Source organism: Triturus cristatus, chromosome 5_2 (genome assembly GCF_964204655.1).
Source record: "Triturus cristatus chromosome 5_2, aTriCri1.1, whole genome shotgun sequence".
NCBI classification, from domain to species: Eukaryota; Metazoa; Chordata; class Amphibia; order Caudata; family Salamandridae; genus Triturus; species Triturus cristatus.
The window spans coordinates 1,066,071,743-1,066,092,451 of NC_140588.1; the positions used below are offsets into that span (position 1 = coordinate 1,066,071,743).

Here is a 20,709-nt window from a genome sequence, read left to right on the forward strand (position 1 = left end):
ATGCGGAGCAGCGGAACTAAACTGTAGTTGGTCAGTGCTGCTTCCTGCACAAGGGAAGCAAAACGGAAGTGACGTTTCGGACCTCCAGCCAATGAATGAGCTACATAAAAAGAGCAATGCCAGATGTAACCAATGGCAAGTGACAAAACAAAGTGAGATGCAATGGGTGGAGTTTCAGTAGTAATACTTATTACTTGATGCCTCGCAGAGGCAGCGCATGCGCTGCTTTATGCGAGACCTAACTAGAATTAAAGGCCTCTGTGCGAGGCTGCAGATAAGGTTTTGAAAGGGGAGGATTTAATTCCTTACTTTTGGAAACTGACAGTAAAATGTTTTCTTAAGGATTAAATACCTCAAACCTCATTCCAAAGGGGAGCTTTTTTAAATGAGTAACGTTGACAAATGTGTGTTTAATTGATCAACCATGACTCTCCATTTCATGTAATCCATACTTCTTAGCTGGCACTTCAAGTAAATGAAAGAATTCATTTTTCACGTATAAAAAAAATAACCTTGTGATCGGACACGCAATAATAGCGTGTTTTTATGTTTTTGCAGCTGCCCGCGGCTTACGCCTCCATCTTCTCTGCTTTGGTCACTACGGCAGTGCTGATGGTGAATTGAGAAGAACTCTCTGTATCTCCTTCACTCACATTTCTTTTCTTTTTGTGTTCATTTGTTAGACCTGGGCATTATTGGATGTACCCACAGTAGTGCTTTAAATTGGCGCACCTATTGAAATGCTGTCCATTTTAAACACAGACCATTACTGTTTCAAAAACACAGGGCCTGACGCCAGGGTTCTCAGTCACAAAACTGTCAGTGGGCATGAAGGTACCCATTATATATTGTAATTGTAAATATCCAGTTTTGGACAAACGGCAACCAAGCATTTAGTCTAATTCTAAGCGCTCACAATCGTTAAAGGCCCAAGATCACACAACCTGATCTCCCGTATACATGTCCACACACACACTGCATCTCTTGCCTGTTTGTGCTGCTGCCTTTTGGTTGGATGTGTTACCTGTTATTGTGTTACGTTCAGATATATTTTTTGTACATAGTTTTATATAGCGCAAACTTGACCCGAATCGGGTTTCAGAGCGCTTTACATAGCACCAGTTGCATTACATGAGGACACATTCATTTTTGTCTCTGGGAGATTAAGTGATTTGCCCAGAATCACAGGATGTTCTGCGTCATTGCCAAGACTCGAACCCAGATTCGAGGTCGGACGCCCTAGCCAACGCTTTATAGGGCGCTACAAGCAGCACTAGTGCCATTTCTAAGCACTGTAAATGAAAGATGTCACTATTCTGTATTGCAATACATTTAAAGTTGAAAGGATGAGTCTGCCTTCCCAGATTCGAACTCTTGATCTTCAGAACACCGCATTTGTCAGCAGGGAGCGCTCAGCTCACCGAGCCTTCCTGCAGGCTTTTTTGCAAAGATGTTGTGTATTGTGGTGATGTTATGATGGTCCAGATTTGTCACGAGATATCGTGCTATTTGTGTATTTGAGTTAAAAAAAAAATCTTTGACAGTTGGTGTGGCACTGGCACGCGGTGAAACCATTGAGAGCATATGAGTCCTTCAGTTTGTGAGCGTTCCATATATAGGAGGCGCGTGGCTTCTAGACTCCTACACAGCCGTACTGCAGACCGTGAGCATTGTATCGCAGTGTGTGATCTGCAATATTTGCCACACACACATGCAGTGGATCACACATGCGGTGGAAGCTCTTTTGATCCTATTGGAATATAGGATGCACAACCCAGGGTGTCAAGCGCAGGCCCGATCCACTGTATAGTTACTGGATAATGTAATATGCAGGAGTTCAATATAGATTGTATATTATACGTTAGTGCTAGGTTTCCAGAGCCTGTGTTGACGGTGTTATATAGTCATTCTAGAAAAAAATTCGGGAATGTGCGTTTCATCTTCACGTGAAACACCGTTCTGGGTGCCAGTGGGCTGGGGCTGTACTCCAGGGGTGCCCTTTTACAGGTGACCATCAAGGGACGCTGACGAGCCCACCCTTTGGACTCAATTGGCTGTTGCGGAAATCCATTATAACGGTGGAATGTTCACATAAACAAATAGATGGATGCCACGCCGTGCCAACTGTGCCCACCCCAGCAGTGTGGATGACTCCACGTCCGTGGCATTCAGTTTGTGAAGTGTGTTTGTATAGCGGGCCGATCTTGCAGGCACCCAGCATTGGCACCGGATTCGCCAGGATAGGATTTCACGTACCAGTTTATCCTTTGGGGAAAAAAAGCTTTTAAACTATCACCCTGCAGACACAACATCGGCAGTCAGCACAGCTTCCCTCTGGTGTTTAATCATTCATTCATTCAAATGAGGGGAAGATGCCCAGGATACAATACGCCCCTAACCTGCGCATGCCCTGCTAAATCTGGAAGGCAGGAGTAAATCAAGTGCGCGCCCGTCTCACCCCCTCAGAGAGGAGTAAGTGCACGTCTGCCTAACCCCCACCCCCTTGAAGAGGAGTGCATGCCCGTCTCATCCCCCCTCAGAGAGAAGTAAGGGTAAGTGTACGCCCGTTTTACCCCCTCAGATAGGAGTAAGTACACTCCTGGTACATTTGATCCCCTCAGCAAAGAGTAACTGCACGTCTGCCTCACCCCCTCGAAGAGGAGTAAGTGCATGTTAGTCTCATTCCCCCAGACAGGAGTAAGTGCAGCCTGCTGCTGCGCTCCCGTCTCACCAGAACACTCAGATAAGCATGTCGGTGCTTGGGTGCGGCGTGGGATATGCTGGGCGAATGGGAGTGAGGTGGAGCTACAATAACAAAGGACGTCACAACGCAATCTGACAGGGAAAGGTTAGTGGGAGGGGGTGAGAACTGATTATTTGGAAGGGTGGCAAATTATACTGTTAGCACGCTGCTTTTTGTTTCCCACAGCTATTCTCTTTGTATTGGTTTTATTTTTCAATGCACTGAAAAAGAGGCAGCACAACTGATGGGAGAGGTTTGTGTATTTCCAAAACCCCGTGTTATCTATCGTTCTGTTTTACATATGACCACAGTTGCCTTATTTCACTAGAACACTTTTATTAAATAGCGATATGACCGCACTGTACAGTATGAAAAGGTACACGTAATACATTTCAAAAGTATGCGTACTGGGGTTGCAGCAATGGCTACAAAGCACAGCATCCAGGTGTACGCATATTATGCACGGGCAGCCAGTACACCCTGTCTGCTGAGCCTCATCGCTCCAGATGTACTCATGAACTGATATTAAAATCTGTGGGCTTCATACTACACTCAAGTCATTCTGAAAGATAAGATGAGCAATTAGTAGCTGGCATATATTCATAGTGAATAATAGGTTAGTTGTAAAATGTAATATCCAACGTGAAATAGGATTGAGTCCAATCACAAGAAAGGCCAGTCACAACATCACTCTATGCTTATATATCACTACCTCACAACATCCCTCTCCCTCACTACCTCACTCTTTCACTACCTCACTCTCTCTATCTCACTACCTCACTCTCTATCTACCTCACTCTCTATCTCACTACCTCACTCTCTATCTACCTCACTCTCCCTCACTACCTCACTCTTTCACTACCTCACTCTCTCTATCGCACTACCTCACTCTCTATCTACCTCACTCTCCATCACTACCTCACTCTTTCACTACCTCACTCTCTCTATCTCACTACCTCACTCTCTATCTACCTCACTCTCTATCTCACTACCTCACTCTCTAGCAACCTCACTCTCTCTTACTACCTCACTCTCTATTTCAATACCTCTCTCTCTCTCTCTCTCTATCTCACTACCTCACTCTCTCTCTCTGCTAATGCAATAGGTATCACATATGCAAAAAAAAAGCTAATGCCAATAGAAATGACAATGCCATTTATTTAGGGATACAATAATGATAACAAAATTATGAGCAATACCAATAGCTCTACCTATAATATTGCCGAGACCATTGCATTGTAAATGCTTGTTAATATATATTGAATTAACAATTAACTGTTGCTCTAAATTTTCCAGACAGCGCCACCTTGTGGCAAACTGTATAAGCGCTGGTGTTGACAATTAAGTGCAGGTGCCAAGCACCAGAAACCACCCCCTCAAATTAAGCACTGACCCAGACAAGAAAGAGCTCAGGACACGAGGTAGAAGATAAGTCACCAGTGGGGTCAAAAAGCGCATGATACGAACTGGACGGATGCACAAGGGACAGAGAGGCGGCCAATGGGGACAAGAAGCTGAGTGTGAGTCACACACCTTGTAGCACAAATTCACTCACTCATTTGATGTGAGTTCCACACATTACATTAGATGTGAATCTCACATCAGTCTCTCTCATTTGGTGCTAGGATCGTGATAGGGGCACCATCTCAGTCACTGGTTGTGAGTTTCACTTCTTGCACACAAGTGACACTCGTAGAGGGTGAGTGCAACACCTTGGATAATGGTCACTCACTGAGTATCAAGCCCTCACCTTGGTGCACCATCTCTCTCACTGGGTGTGAGTTTCACTTGGAGCACAATGTGTGAATCCTTTACATTGGTGCACAGTATCACTCAACAGGTGTGAATCCTTTACATTGGTGCACGGTATCCCTCATCAGGTGTGAATCCTTTACTTTGGTGCAATTTCTCACTCATCAGGTGTGAATCCTTTACTTTGGTGCACAGTTTCACTCATCAGGTGTGAATCCTTTTATTTGGTGCACAGTATCACTCATCAGGCATGAATCCTTTAAGATGGTGCACAGTCTCACTTATCAGACATGTATCCTTTAAGTTGGTGCACAGCCTCACTCATCTGGCATGATTCCTTTACTTTGGTGCACATTCTCACTCACCAGGTTTGAATCCTTTACGTTGGTGCACAGTCTCACTCATCAGGTGTGAATCCTTTTCTTTGGTGCACAGTATCACTCATCAGGCATGAATCCTTTAAGATGGGACACAGTCTCACTCATCAGGCGTGCATCTTTTAAGTTGGTGCACAGTCTCACTCATCTGGCATGATTCCTTTACTTTGGTGCACATTCTCACTCACCAGGTTTGAATCCTTTACGTTGGTGCACAGTCTCACTCATCAGGTGTGAATCCTTTTCTTTGGTGCACAGTATCACTCATCAGGCATGAATCCTTTAAGATGGGACACAGTCTCACTCATCAGGCAAGTATCCTTTAAGTTGGTGCACAGCCTCACTCGTCTTGCATGAATCCTTTACATTGGTGCACATTCTCACTCACCAGGTGTGAATCCTTTACATTGGTCCACAGTCTCACTCATCAGGTGTGAATCCTTTACGTTGGTGCACAGTCTCACTCATCAGGTGTGAATCCTTTTCTTTGGTGCACAATATCACTCATCAGGCATGAATCCTTTAAGATGGGGCACAGCCTCACTCATCTGACATGAATCCTTTAAGCTCTTGCACAGCCTCACTCATCTGGAATGAATCCTTTAATTTGGTGCACAGTCTCACTCACCAAGTGTGAATCCTTCACGTTGAGGCACAGTCTCACTTATCAGGCATGAGCCCTTTACGTCGTTGTACAGTCTCACTCATCAGGCATGAATCCTTTAAGCTGGTGCACAGCCTCACTCATCTGGCATGAATCCTTTACATTGGTGCACAGTCTCACTCACCAGGTGTGAATTCTTTACGTTGGGGCACAGTCTCACTTATCAGGCATGAGCCCTTTACGTCGCTGTACAGTTTCACTCATCAGGTGTGAATCCTTTTCTTTCGTGCACAGTCTCTCTCATCAGGCATGAATCCTTTAAGTCGGGCACAGCCTCACTCATCTGGCAAGAATCCCTTACTTTGGTACACAGTCTCATTCACCAGGTGTGAATCCTTTACGTTGGTGCACAGTCTCGCTCTTCAGGCATGAATCCTTTACGTCGTTGTACTGTTTCACTCATCAGGCATGAATCCTTTAAATTTGGGCACAGCCTCACTCATCGGGCATGAATCCTTTACTTTGGTGCACAGTCTCACTCACCAGGTGTGAATCCTTTACGTTGGTGCACAGTCTCACTCACCAGGTTGAATCCTTTACTTGGTGCACAGTCTCACTCACCAGGAGTGAATCCTTTACGTTGGTGCACAGTCTCACTGATCAGGCGTGAATCCTTTAAATTAGTGCAGAATCTCATTCATCAGGTGTGAATCCTTTATGTTAGTGCACAATCTTACTCATCAGGTATGAATCCTTTACTTTGGTGCAATGTCTCACTCATCAGGCTTGAATCCTTTAAGATGGTGCACAGTCTCCCTTATCAGACATGTATCCTTTAAGTTGGTGCACAGCCTCACTCATCTGGCATGAATCCTTTACATTGGTGCACAGTCTCACTCACCAGGTGTGAATCCTTTACATTGGTGCACAGTCTCACTCAGCAGGTGTGAATCCTTTATGTTGGTGCACAGTCTCACTCATCAGGTGTGAATCCTTTTCTGTGGTGCACAGTATCACTCATCAGGCATGAATCCTTTAAGATGGTGCACAGTCCCACTCATCAGGCAAGTGTCCTTTAAGTTGGTGCACAGCCTCACTCATCTTGCATGAATCCTTTACATTGGTGCACACTTACTCACCAGGTGTGAAACCTTTACATTGGTGCACAGTCTCACTCATCAGGTGTGAATCCTTTACGTTGGTGCACAGTCTCACTCATCAGGTGTGGATCCTTTTCTTTGGTGCACAGTATCACTCATCAGGCATGAGTCCTTTAAGATGGGGCACAGTCGCACTCATCAGGCATGTATGCTTTAAGTTGGTGCACAGCCTCACTCATCTGGCATGAATCCTTTACATTGGTGCACAGTCTCACTCACCTGGTGTGAATCCTTTACGTTGGTGCACAGTCTAATTCATCAGGTGTGAATCCTTTTCTTTGGTGCACAGTCTCATTCATCAGGCATGAATCCTTTAACTTGGGCACAGACTCACTCATCTGGAATGAATCCTTTACTTTGGTGCACAGTCTCACTCACCAGGTGTGAATCCTTTACGGTGATGCACAGTCTCACTCATCAGGCATGAATCCTTTACGTCGTTGTACAGTCTCACTCATCAGGCATGAATCCTTTAAGCTCTTGCACAGCCTCACTCATCTGGCATGAATCCTTTACATTGGTACACAGTCTCACTCACCAGGTGTGAATTATTTACGTTGGGGCACGGTCTCACTCATCAGGCATGAGCCCTTTACATCGCTGTACAGTTTCACTCATCAAGTGTGAATCCGTTTCTTTTGTGCACAGTCTCTCTCATCAGGCAATGAATCCTTTAAGTTGGGCACAGCCTCACTCATCTGGCAAGAATCCCTTACTTTGGTGCACAGTCTCATTCACCAGGTGTGAATCCTTTACGTTGGTGCACAGTCTCACTCATCAGGCATGATTCCTTTACGTCGTGGTACAGTTTCACTCATCAGGTGTGAATCCTTTAAGTTGGGCACAGCCTCACTCATCTGGCATGAATCCTTTACTTTGGTGCACAGTCTCACTCACCAGGTGTGAATCCTTTACGTTGGTGCACAGTCTCACTCATCAGGCATGAATCCTTTACATCGTTGTACAGTCTCGCTCTTCAGGCATGAATCCTTTACATCGTTGTACAGTCTCGCTCTTCAGGCATGAACCCTTAACGTCGTTGTACAGTTTCACTCATCAGGCATGAATCCTTTAATTTGGGCAGCCTCACTCATCGGGCATGAATCCTTTACTTTGGTGCACAGTCTCACTCACCAGGTGTGAATCCTTTACGTAGGTGCACAGTCTCACTCACCAGGTTGAATCATTTCTTTGGTGCACAGTCTCACTCATCAGGCATGAATCCTTTTAGTTGGGCCCACCTTACTCATCTGGCATGAATCCTTTTCTTTGGTGCACAGTCTCACTCACCAGGTGTGAATCCTTTACGTTGGTGCACAGTCTCACTGATCAGGTGTGAATCCTTTACATTAATGCAGAATCTCACTCTTCAGGTGTGAATCCTTTATGTTAGTGCACAATCTTACTCATCAGGTGTGAATCCTTTACTTTGGTGCAATGTCTCACTCATCAGGTATGAATCCTTTACGTTGGTGCACAGTCTCATTCTTTTAGGGGTCTATTTATGAAAAAATCACGCAGTGCAGCTCAGCACAACACCTTGCTGTGCTGCACTGCATGACTGGGAAAGGGCAGAAATGCGCCATGTTTTAAGTCAAAATGACGTTTTCCCACCTTTTCCTCTGCGCTGGTGCCCTTTTGGCAGTCTAGTGTCAATGCAGGCACCCTTGCACCATGGTGCATGGGTGCCTGCATTGCATACAGGATTGTTTTTGTGCAGGAAGTTCCACCTTCCTTCAAGAAAACAATCCCGAGAGGCATTTTCCTCTTTCTATGTCTGCTGCAGAATGTAGCAGACATAGAAAGAGGAAGTGACGAGGATAAATAAAGATATCCCTCCTTGTTACGCCTCTCCTGGAAAGGTGTATCTTTTTGGTGCATTCTTATGTTTACCAGTTCTGGTAAACTTGAGGAAGCGTCAAGATCCATGGGAGTTGCAAGGGAACACCCACGCAATGCCTATGGAACGCCTCTCTAGCGCAGAGTAAGGCAACATCGATTTGCGCAGCATTGCTTTACTCGCGATTTATGAAACCACTCGGGGCCATGCAGTGGCTTTATACATCTGACTCAAGGTTTGCGTTGCTCTTGCACCACGCTGTGTGGTGCAAGACCGACACAAACCAGAACAAAAATAGGCCCCATAGTGTGAACCATACACCACTGGAATTCACGCTCACTCTCTGGGTGTGACTCTCACTTTTTGATCAACAACCTTACTCTTGGCCTTGGTACAAAACTCTTGTGGACTCTTGGCCTTGAGATCTCTCCTGACTACCTAAATAATGCCTTGAGTCCTCATCGCTCCATGATAAACCCTGGCTTTATCATGAAACGATGAGGAGTCAAGACAGAGACGGATGAGATAAGGATTACAGGAGACACTTTTGCTTGGAGAGATGTCCACTCCTTTCGCCAGGAGAACTTCTGATTGCAGATCTCAATGATCTGAGGAAAGCCATCATGGTAGCAGAGCCTACCATCATTTCGAACACTCAGTGTGATGATCTGGCGAACTATTTTATTAGTAAGGTAGAGAATATCTACAAAAACTTCCCTGCCACTACTAGCTTTGTGAGCCGAAAGCCACAGACGAATCCCCTAGGCTCCTCTCTTCTTTCCTTCCCCCCCCCCCCCCTTTCTTACACAGAGCTACGTACCCTTAGCAGTAAAATTAAATCAGGCGCACCGGCTGATCCACTTAAACCAGACCAGTTCCAGAAATGTCAAGAACATCTTCTACCGGTCTGCCGTGAGCTGTTAAATCTGTCACTGTCTACAGCACTGGTACCCGTCCCATGGAAACATGCCAAAGTTATCCCTCTGGCTAAAACTACGGATTCCTATGTCAACTCCATTCTAACCAAATTTGTGGAGTCCAATGATATCCTGGACTCTTCACAGAATGGCTTTAGATCCCATTATAGTACTGAATCCACTTTGTTGGTGGTCACTGAACACCTGCGAGGCTCTTTAGAGGAGGGCAACACCTCAGCCCTGATCCTACTCGATTTAACATAGTATCTCATGAGATCACCAGGAGAGCAGAGGAGGGAATGAAAAGAGCCACCGGGAGAGCAGAGGAGGAAATGAAGAGAGCCACCGGGAGAGCAGAGGAGGAAATGAAGAGAGCCACCGGGAGAGCAGAGGAGGAAATGAAGAGAGCCACCGGGAGAGCAGAGGAGGGGATGAAAAGAGTCAATGGAAGAGCAGGAGAGGGAATGAAAAGAGCCAGTAGGAGAGCAGTGAAGGAATGAAAAGAGCCACAGGGAGAGCAGAGGATGGAATGAAAAGAGCCACCGGGAGAGCAGAGGAGGGGATGAAAAGAGTCAATGGAAGAGCAGGAGAGGGAATGAAAAGAGCCACCGGGAGAGCAGAGGAGGGGATGAAAACAGTCAATGGAAGAGCAGGAGAGGGAATGAAAAGAGCCAGTAGGAGAGCAGTGAAGGAATGAAAAGAGCCACCGGGAGAGCAGAGGAGGGGATGAAAAGAGTCAATGGAAGAGCAGGAGAGGGAATGAAAAGAGCCAATAGGAGAGCAGTGAAGGAATGAAAAGAGCCACCGGGAGGGTAGAGGAGGAAATGAAAAGAGCCAGTGGGAGAGCAGAGGAGGGAGTAAAAAGAACCAGTGGGAGAGCAGAGGAGAGAATGAAAAGAGCCAGTGGAAGAGCAGGAGAGGGCATGAAAAAAGCCAGTGGGAGAGCAGAGGAGAAAATAAAATGAGCCAGTGGGAAAGCAGGGGAGGGGGTGAAACGAGCAACCGGGAGAGCAGGGGAGGGAATGAAAATATCTACCAGGAGAGTAGAGAAAAAATGAAAATAGCCAGTAGGCAAGCAGGGACGGGAATGAAAAGAGCCAGTGGGAAAGCAGAGGCGGGACTAAAAAGAGCCAGTGGGAGAGGAGAGAATGAAACAAGCCAGTGGGAGAGCAGAGGAGAGAATGAAAAGAGCCAGTGGGAGAGCAGAGGAGAGAATGAAAAGAGCCAGTGGGAGAGCAGTCGAGAAAATGAAAAGAGCCAGTGGGAGAGCAGAGGCGGGACTAAAAAGAGCCAGTGGGAGAGGAGAGAATGAAACGAGCCAGTGGGAGAGCAGAGGAGAGAATGAAAAGAGCCAGTGGGAGAGCAGAGGAGAGAATGAAAAGAGCCAGTGGGAGAGCAGTCGAGAGAATGAAAAGAGCCAGTGGGAGAGCAGTCGAGAGAATGAAAAGAGCCACCAAGAGAGCAGAGGAGGGAATGAAGCAGGGCGAAGTCAGGCTGTTTTAAGTATCTACCACAACTGTAGCAAAAAGGGTGAGCAGGGATAGAGGCAGATGGGAATCGGATTAGGGAGAAGTCACCCTGATGGAGTCACACATAAGTTGCCACCAAGGGCTAAACCACCTCAAAATCCATCGCTGCACAAAATATGGATTGTTGCCAAATGAAATATTGAATATAACATGAACTTTAAGAAACACTGTGGGTATCACATTATTAGGTGCAACACTGTTGAACTGTCTCTTTGTTGTTCATAAAAGACCACACATTCACATTGTATACACAATATGGGTGCACATAGCATAATAATTGTTTTTGATTTTTTAGTTCTGTGAAGTTGCATTAGAGGTGAGTGGTGGAATTGAATCACTGCCTAGCTACAACTTGTAGCACTGGTACATGTTTTGTAGGAAATGGCCCTTTTTGTATGGTCACCCCCACAATTGTTGCTCCAATGTTTATTTTTATGGCATTAATAGTGCACTGGAGCGTCCTGCCAGGCCCCAGTGCCACTGCCCTCTCCCAAAAACTGATACATGTGAATTGGTAACCCCAATTGGCAAATACTTTAACCCTCACAAAAGTCCATAGTATGTAGTGCCAGTGGTACCCATGGCATGAGTGTTAAAGAGGTTTCCAGGGCCTGAAGCACTATTTGTGCCACCCTGAGTGACCCAAGTAGACTAGTGACAACAGGCCTCCCATTACAGATTGCAGGAGCAGTGAAAACTGCTCAAACTCATCTTTTTTTTTTGTTTGCAGAGTTTTATATAGCGCGAACTTGACCCGAATCCAATCAGGTATCAGAGCGCTTTACATAGCACCAGTTACGTTACATGAGGACACACATTCATTTTTTGTTAGGCACAGGGAGATTAAGTGATTTGCCCACAGGATGTTCAGCGTCATTACCGAGACTCGAACCCAGTTCCCCAGGTCTGAGGTCGAGCGCCCTAGCCGTTAGGCAAACTCCTCTCCTCTTTGACCTCACCATGTGTGGCAAAGTCAATGCACTATTTTTAATACATGTCGGTCACTTCTAAGGAAGGCCTCCTGAGCCCAGGAGGCAGGGTGCATTATATTAAAGGTGTGGACATGTAAGTGCAAATGTATGTGTCCCTGTAGTGGCCTCTACCATTAAAGGCTGCTATAAGTGATAGGCGGTTCATAGGATAACGTAGGAAGGCACCCACGCAAACCTGAGGTCACCAGCTCCATTATGGTACCGCCAAAATATGTCATGTTTGGTATCAAACAAAGTGCCTTCTCACCCCTGACATAAATCTCGTGTTGAGGATGGTGTGGCATGCACCCAGGTGGCTACCTTAGAGGTTGCCCACTTGGTTCCCCAGCCTTTCCTGTGTGTCTGGCTGCCAGCCCACCAATGCTGCATTCAAGACTGGATTCTGACCGCCTGCCAGGGAGCATGAACTCTCCCAGGAGTCAGGAACGGCCTAGACAGGAAGGAGGTTGCTCCTCCCTCCCTGCCAGGAAGGCTAGTGAAGTGGCCCATCAAGGAGGTGAGCTTTAAAGGTGGCACTGCCTCTGATATGCATCCAGGCTGCCTCCAAAAGAAGTAAGCAACCTTTCCCCTGCCCCCAGGCTCACTTACACCTGGGCAGGTGGAAAATTAGTTATGCAGGAATTGTTCACCCCTTGGAGGCTAGCCATACCTCTAGGGTGGGCTACCTGGTCTGTACAGCTAAGGAAGACTTATGCCATTTTTAAAGGTGGTGGAAATAGGGGTTCTGGGTAGAAAAGGTGCCCCCTCCCCAGATGTGGTCACCTCAGGGGCGAATTAGCCGCTGGGGCTAATAGCCCCTTGGCCACTTGCAACCCCACCCCTAATGGTCCTAAATCTAGCATTTAAGGGCTACCCGTGACACCAGAATCTTAGTTCTGATCTGACTTGCAAGAAGGACAAAAAAACACACCCCTGTCTGTGACAACAGAAGCTGCTCAAACCAAATGTGCGATACTCTGCACCTGTGACAACACTCCTGGAACTGTATGACAGCGACTCGTCCTGGACCATAGTTCAGCCCACCTGACAGAGAGACCCCTTTGAGAGCCAAATGCAACTCCAGACTCCCCAGGACTATTGGCACTAGCCCCCTGCAGTCCTCAGGTAAAACCACGTACCAGAACCAAAGTATTGCTGGCCACCTGGCCCTCCGAGTAATCTGCCAAAAGTAGATGGTCCAGTGCATTGTGGGAAATGTCCCTCCTTCCACGAAATTACAGGTAGCTACCGTGTTCCCTGGGACCTCCGTACGTTGTAATAGCTTTTTGTTGTGCTTACCGCTGCCAATGCTTGTTGCTCACCAGTCGGACAACTAACCCCTTTACTCGATGCTACACTTCGAGGGAAGTCTGCACAATCTTCTTTCAAAATCAGCAGCAGCTCCGTTGTTGAAACTTTGCATCCAGTTCCTAGCAGTACTGTGTAAGTGGTAAAAGCAGCTCTCCCGTGGCTCCCGCTTCCGCACAACGGACAGCCAGGACAACTCTACAGCCGGACTTCTTGAGCGAGGGAAAATTTAAATGACTGTTGTGGCTCACCCATACCCTCCTTGGGTTCCATGCAACTCGACCTGCAAGAGACCGATGTGTGAGCGTCCCGTGCTTCTTGGTCCTTTTTTTCCCTTCCGCTTCCCCCGTCTTTTCCTCCCGCCTCCCAGCTGACCCCTCCTCCCTCTTATGGTGACCGCTGCGCGGCAGAGACAGTGACCCTTGACCCTCGGGTAGGTCACTTCCCCACCGCTGCAGCTCTGCCTGCCTGCCCGCTTTGCCGACAGATCCTTCCCAGATCAGCGCTCTACTCGATCGCCGCCTGGCCTGCCTTGTTCTGTACTCGTGTGCCTGCTCGTGTGCCTGCCCCCCTTGCCTCTTTTTTCTATACCCCGCATTTTGAGTGAGTGCCTCGTGTGCCGCTCCTTCTCTTTTTTTCTGTACCCCGCGCATTTGTGTGAGCGTCCCGTGCTTCTTGGTCCTTTTTTCCCTCCTGCTTCCCCGTCTTTCCCGCTGGTGCCTCCCGTGTGGCTCTGCCCCCCCTTCCCTCCCGCCTCCCAGCTGACCCCTCCTCCCCTCCTCCCTCTTATGGCGACCGCTGCGCGGCCGCGCCACTGGCGCGCCAAAGGCAAGCCCGTCTGCGCCTGTCCACACCTGGACCGCGCCCAGCGCCAGGACCCCTGGCCCAGGACGATGCCAGCCCACACGCCGGACCTACACGGCCGCCGCCCTCCACGCACTCAACCCCGATCTGATCCCCACCTGCTACCTAGCCACCCCGAAACGCACCCACGGACCCTTCACCTGCCTAGCCTGCAAACTCACCAGCCTCCGACCCTACACCGCACCCGCCGGGACAGACACCAGCAACAATCACCTCACGTGCATCCTGCTCAACACCCGCTCCATCCACAGGCACGCCATCGAGCTCTGGGACCTCCTTGACACAACATCGCCAGACGTCGCCTTCCTCACAGAAACCTGGATGAACGACGCCTCAGCCCCCGACATCGCCATAGCCATCCCGGAGGGATACAAGATCACCCGGAGGGACCGCGTCAACCAAACCGGAGGAGGCATCGCCATCATTCACAGAGACACCATCCGGGTCACGACCAACTCCGACGACACCCTCATCACCGCCGAGCACCCCCACTTCCAGATACACACCGACCCCAAAACCACCCTCAGATGCACCCTCATCTACAGACCCCCAGGACCGCATACACAATTTAGCGAAGCCATCGCAGACTTCGTCAGCCCGCACGCCCTATCCTCCCCAGACTACATCCTCCTAGCAGACCTCAACTTTCAGCTGGAGAACAACAATGACAGCAACACCGCCGCCCTGCTGGACAACCTCGCCGACCTCGGACTCAAGCAACTGGTGAACACCCCCACCCACTACGCCGGCCACACGCTTGACCCTATCTTCTCCTCCAGCAAGCACATCTCCTTCAACCACTCAACAAAACTACAATGGACAGACCACAGCTGCGTCCACTTCAGCTACAGGAGAACCACGACCCACCAGCAACCGCAACAGGCACCCCGCAGAGGCTGGAGCAAGATTACCACCAACCAGCTCACCACCTCCCTCAGCCAGAACCCTCCCACCAACACAACGAAGCAGCACGTAACCTCACACAGTGGCTCACCAACTGCGCCGATGACCTCACACCACTGAAGAACCCTTCCAGCAGACCAAGCAGCAAGAAAACCTCGTGGTTCACCGACGACCTCAAAAGCTCCAAGAAAACCTGCCGCTCCCTCGAGAAAGCCTGGCACCGCAACCAGACAACAGAAAACATGACAGCCCTCAAAAACGCCACCCGCAATCACCACCAACTGATCCGCACCACCAAAAGGACAGCATTCAAAGAACGTCTGGACAACAACACCCACCACAGCAAGGAACTCTTCAGAATCATCAAAGAGCTCGCCGACCCCAGCGCCTGCAGCAACGACATCACACCCTCGCAAGACCTCTGCGACTCACTCGCTTGGTTCTTTCACCGCAAGATGACCTACATACACAACACCTGATACATTGCCTCAGCAACACCGGAATCCAAGGAACGGCCCTGGAGTGGATCATCTCGTTCCTCACCGGAAGAACCCAGAGAGTCTGCCTCCCCCATTCCGCTCCGCGGCCACCGAAGTCATCTGCGGCGTCCCGCAAGGATCCTCACTCAGCCCCACCCTCTTCAACATCTACATGAGCCCCCTCGCAGCCATCGCACGCCAACACAACCTCAACATCATCTCCTACGCCGACAACACCCAGCTGATCCTCTCCCTCGCCAACGACCCCACCACCGCCAGAGTCAACCTCCAGGAAGGAATGAAAGACGTAGCGGAATGAATGAAGCTCAGCCGTCTGAAACTGAACTCGGACAAGACGGAAATCCTCATCCTGGGACCATCCCACTCTGCCTGGGACGACTCCTGGTGGCCCCCTGCCCTGGGCACCGCCCCCAAGCCAATGGACCACGCACGCAACCTGGGTTTCATCCTGGACTCTTCCCTCACGATGACCCAGCAAGTCAACGTCGTCTCATCATCCTGTTTCAACACCCTGCGCATGCTACGAAAGATCTTCCGGTGGATCCCCATCGTCACCAGCCGACTGGACTACGGGAACACCCTCTACGCGGGAACCACAGCCAAACTCCAGAAGAGACTCCAGCGCATACAGAACGCTTCTGCACGACTCATCCTGGACATCCCCGCCACAGCCACATCTCCGCCCATCTGAAAGACCTGCACTGGCTCCCCGTCAGCAAGAGGATCACGTTCAGACTCATCACCCACGCTCACAAGGCTCTCCACAACATGGGACCCAAATACCTCAACAGCCGCCTCACATTCTACACACCCACCAGACAACTCTGCTCCGCCAGCCTCGCCTTCGCCACCGTCCCACGTGTCCGCAAGGCCACAGCCGGAGGAAGATCCTTCTCCTACCTGGCAGCCAAGACATGGAACTCCCTCCCCACCCACCTACGGATGAACCAGGACCACCTCTCTTTCAGGAAGCAACTCAAGACCTGGCTGTTCGAGCAATAGCGGTTGCCCCCCCTCCTCCCAGCGCCTTGAGACCCTAACGGGTGAGTAGTGCGCTTTACAAATCGGCAGATTGATTGATTGATTGTCACTACCAGTTTTTCCCATTGACCACAGTGCAAAAGTCCTGCAGTAGTGAATTGCTGTGATTTATGTTTTCCTCTAAAGTCCATAACTCTCGTTATTTGTATCTGATATCATCCATTTTGGTGACTAAATTAGTATAAAAATCTGTGATATTTTTATAAATTGGTGTCAGATTTCTATTGAGTCGTGTTATTGAGTCCATGCGGGTACTCTGAAACCCTTAACACGTTCCTCTAGTAAAGTCTGACTGGTCTTTGCTGCTCTACCAGGACTGAGCTAAGGATTTATTATCGTGCATCCAAGGACCATCTTTGGGATATTGTTAGAGTATTGCATGGTGAGGCCTAACCAGCATTCCCACATAATACTCCACCTTTCTACATGTATCTATAATATTGAATCTCCAGTCACTGAGAGGCACCTGGGTGCCCCATACCTGAAGGAAGGGCTGGTTGAAGATATCACCCATGATAACAGATTACCAAGCTGCAATGAAAACTGGTTCTTAGAAAGTATCGGACACTGGCTTTTGATCAAGGATTCTTGTGAACCTGCCACTTTGCCAATTAGCACCAGAAGAAGAGGGAGTGTGGCCTAACGACTAGGGTTGACCTTGGAGCTGGGGAACTGGGTTCGAGTCTCGGCAGAAATGCTCAATATTCTGTGATTTTGGGCAAATCACTTAATCTTCCCGTGCCTAACAAAAATGAATGTGTCTGTCTGTAACGCAACTGGTGCTCATGTAAAGCGCTCTGATACCTTCTGGTCTAGTTTGCGCTTTATATAACTCCCCCCAAAAAAACAAGAAAAACACTACCAAACGACCAAATATTATGTAAATTCTTTCAAACTCTCCACAATGTGAAAATGATAACTATTATTTTTGTGAAAACATGTTTGTAAATCTGTGTTTATCAATATTTATCTTTTTCCACTCTTTTAATGGGATTTAACTAGTACTTTTAAGTTAAAACTCAAATCGGGAAGGATTAGATATGCAATGTTCATATGCAAGCATTATATTCTTAACCCTTTGCTTAACATTTTCCGTATATAAACATCCTACACACTAGAAGACGTAGCAACTATTGTAATGAGTTAATTGGGGAACAAAAGTGTATCAGGGCCTACGGAACGTTCTCTCAAACCCTTGGCTGGAGCTCCAGTGTAAGCCGCAGAGGATCTTAATGGGGGGTCTATCTAATGGGGCCTGATAGATCAGTTATTATTTTTAATTTACTTAATAATGTTGCAATATAAGATGTGAAGTCACAAGATTGCACATGTGCCAAACTGGAATGTTTTGCAGTGTGTGACCATTGTTAAGTTTATTATTGCACGCATCATAGGCTTGGTGATCTTTGAGGACATTGCATTATGACATGAAATGTAGTCACAGCTTTACAGATTTGTCTTCTACAGCTTCCCATTCTGTTCTATCACTCCCATTCTCCTGCTGCAATTTTCTGACTGTTGTCCTCTTTCTCTGTGTTTCTCTTGCAGTGGGAGAACCCATCACTGTGCCAAAGTACGAGAATCCGAGCCGTGAGATGGTGGAGCGCTACCATACCATGTACACCGAGTCCCTCGTCAAGCTCTTCAACAGTCACAAGACCAAATATGGCCTCGCAGAGAGTGAGACGTTATGCATCATCTGAGATGGCCCCCTGTGAAATTTCTGGACCTCTCGGGATTAATGCTATGCCAAGGTGACAAACAGAGGAGAGCATTGATGGACCGAGCTATGAGCTTCCTCTGTGGAAGGCCACTCTTGCTTATTGGACACATAGAGTGCTTGAAATGATGTTGATGCAGCCTGCATTTTACCGCTCGATGAAATTCAAGAGCTTTTGCTTGACTTTCATGTGTTGGCAACATCGAGCTCCCCACGACTGAGAGAATTGCGGCTGAGGTGTTCATCTCATTCTAATGCTAATGCGTGGACTTTCTTGGAACAATAAGCTATGATGGATGTGGGGTGTACTTCCTGCCGAGACTTGTGGGAGTGGTGATAAATTATTTAGAGAATATATTCTGCAGATTTTGCATGATCAATTCTTTAGCCAATGCTTTCTGTAAATCAATCATATGTCCTCTCCGTACTAAAGGAGACATCATATAGTGACCACTTTGTACCAGCTTTGAGAGACAAATAGTGTAGTGGCAAACCCCTGCAGATATTAAGAGCCAGTCAGTTAGTGACCACATCCTATTGGTCATTTGGACCAGTCCTTTGCTCTTGGGACCAATTTTGAGCAAAGAGTTTCTGCAAATATTGGTAGGAGGCCAATCAGTTGATGACCATTTCCTGTAGGTGTAGGGGACCAATAACATAGCAACCACTTCTTGCAAATATTGAGGGACCAATCATTTTGTGGGAACTTCATGAAGTTAATGATGGGGGAGGGGTAACCTTCTTGCTGCTGTTGTTATTGCTAACTGCATGTCTTCTTTCAGAAATTGGTGGATGAATTATTTAGGGTCTAAATAAAAAAGTTACCAATCATTTACTGATAAATGGCCTGATTTAGAGTTTGGTGGACAGGTTATGCCGTTAAAAACGTGACGGATATCATGTCCACCTAATTACAGTCCATTATGTTCTAATTATGCTCTAATGCACTTGTAATAGGGCGGATGGAATATCCATCACATTTTTGATGGAGTAACCTGTCCGCCAAACTCCAAACCAGTCCCAAAATTCTACAAATTTTAGGTAATCAATGGATACATGATCACATCTTGTGAAGTTAGTGGCCACACTCTCCAGATAAAAGTCTCTTTGTTTGCAAATCAAGGGAACAAACATTTTGACTGCTTCATGCTCATACTTCAAATAAATGACATAATGCTTTGTTCCTGAGAATTCTGGGGACCAGTTATATAGTGGCAACTTGTGCAGCATCACAGATGCAACCAGTTATGGGTTTTTCGCAAGGGTAGCTTACACCTGTGAGTAATTGACATGTATATATTCACAAAATCCGAGTGTAAAGTTACTCAAAATTGTAGACTTACATGTCCCCACCCCGAGAAAGGGGTGGAGTCAAACTTATATAAAGAACCATTAGTAAGACCAGCACCACACGGCCAACCACTGGTAGTGCAACCTTCCCGTAGAAAATAATGGCGGTAGGGGCTTAGAACCCGATTTAATTCTTGGCGGTACGGATACCCCATTGCAGCGGCAAAGGGGTATCTGTCAGTCCGCCCACCTAATTTAGATGGGTGAAATTACAGGTAAGTTTTCACAACCCGTCACCGCCAGGAAGACCCTGGCAGTAAGGGGCAGTGAAAACTGCTAAATGCTCCTCTCACCATGGAAGACAACTCCCATGGCAAGGGACACATTGTTTTTTTTTTTAATGTTTATAAAAAAGCTTTAGGGATTTTCTTTTTGAAAATAAAAAAAAGTAAACTATTTGGTGCAGGGCTGCGTCCCACTGACTGAACCTGGACCAAACAGGAAAAGGCATTGGCAGGAACTTCCGAGATGACGATTCCTGCCAATGCTTTATAAATGACCACAAGCTTGGCGGTCATTTATAAATTTGGAGGGACGAGTAGTCTTGGCCTGGTGGACGTAAAGTTCTCCAGCAGGGTAACGGAGATGACTTTGTCTGCCAACATCATGATCGTACTCTTAAACTAAAACCCTGTTGGAAATAATGTTAAATTAAATTATTTAAAATAGTCAAAATATAAATAAATGTAATTAATGTTTAAAAAGCATCTAAAAATAAATCATTTATTTAATCATGAAATATTTGAACTACCTTTTTTGCATGTATTAATCAATGAAACAGTAAAATGTCTTAAAATATATTTGAACTACTTTTAATTCTACACATCACTTAAAACTTCAGAAACATATTTTTTAGTTATTTCATATATTAAAATGAATTAGAGATTTAATTCTAAATTAGGTTTATAGTGCTGTAGCATTTTTTATTTTTTATCCATTTAAAAATATATAATTAGTTTGCATTAGTATTTAATATAAAATATTTCTATTTGATATATTATAACAGTTAATAGACGTTTTACATTTTTCCTACACTTAACCATAAGGAGATCTTCACCACAACAGTGACGCTTCCCCCATATTAAAGTATAGAGAAAAGTAAAAAAGTTTATTTAACTGAGTAACAATAT

At 46.9% G+C, this 20,709-nt stretch overlaps 1 protein-coding gene across 1 annotated transcript in view; it reads left to right on the top strand.

Moving 5' to 3' along the window:
* The window catches only part of LOC146829675 (diacylglycerol O-acyltransferase 2-like), a 192,305-nt gene extending 172,888 nt beyond the window's left edge, over positions 1 to 19,417 (top strand). Inside the window, exon 8 of the mRNA XM_085608348.1 lies at positions 18,058 to 19,417. Coding sequence (XP_085464474.1) covers positions 18,058 to 18,212 — 155 coding nt within the window. The 3' untranslated portion in view covers positions 18,213 to 19,417. The remainder of the gene's footprint in view (positions 1 to 18,057) is intronic.
* Positions 19,418 to 20,709: the final 1,292 nt, after the last annotated feature.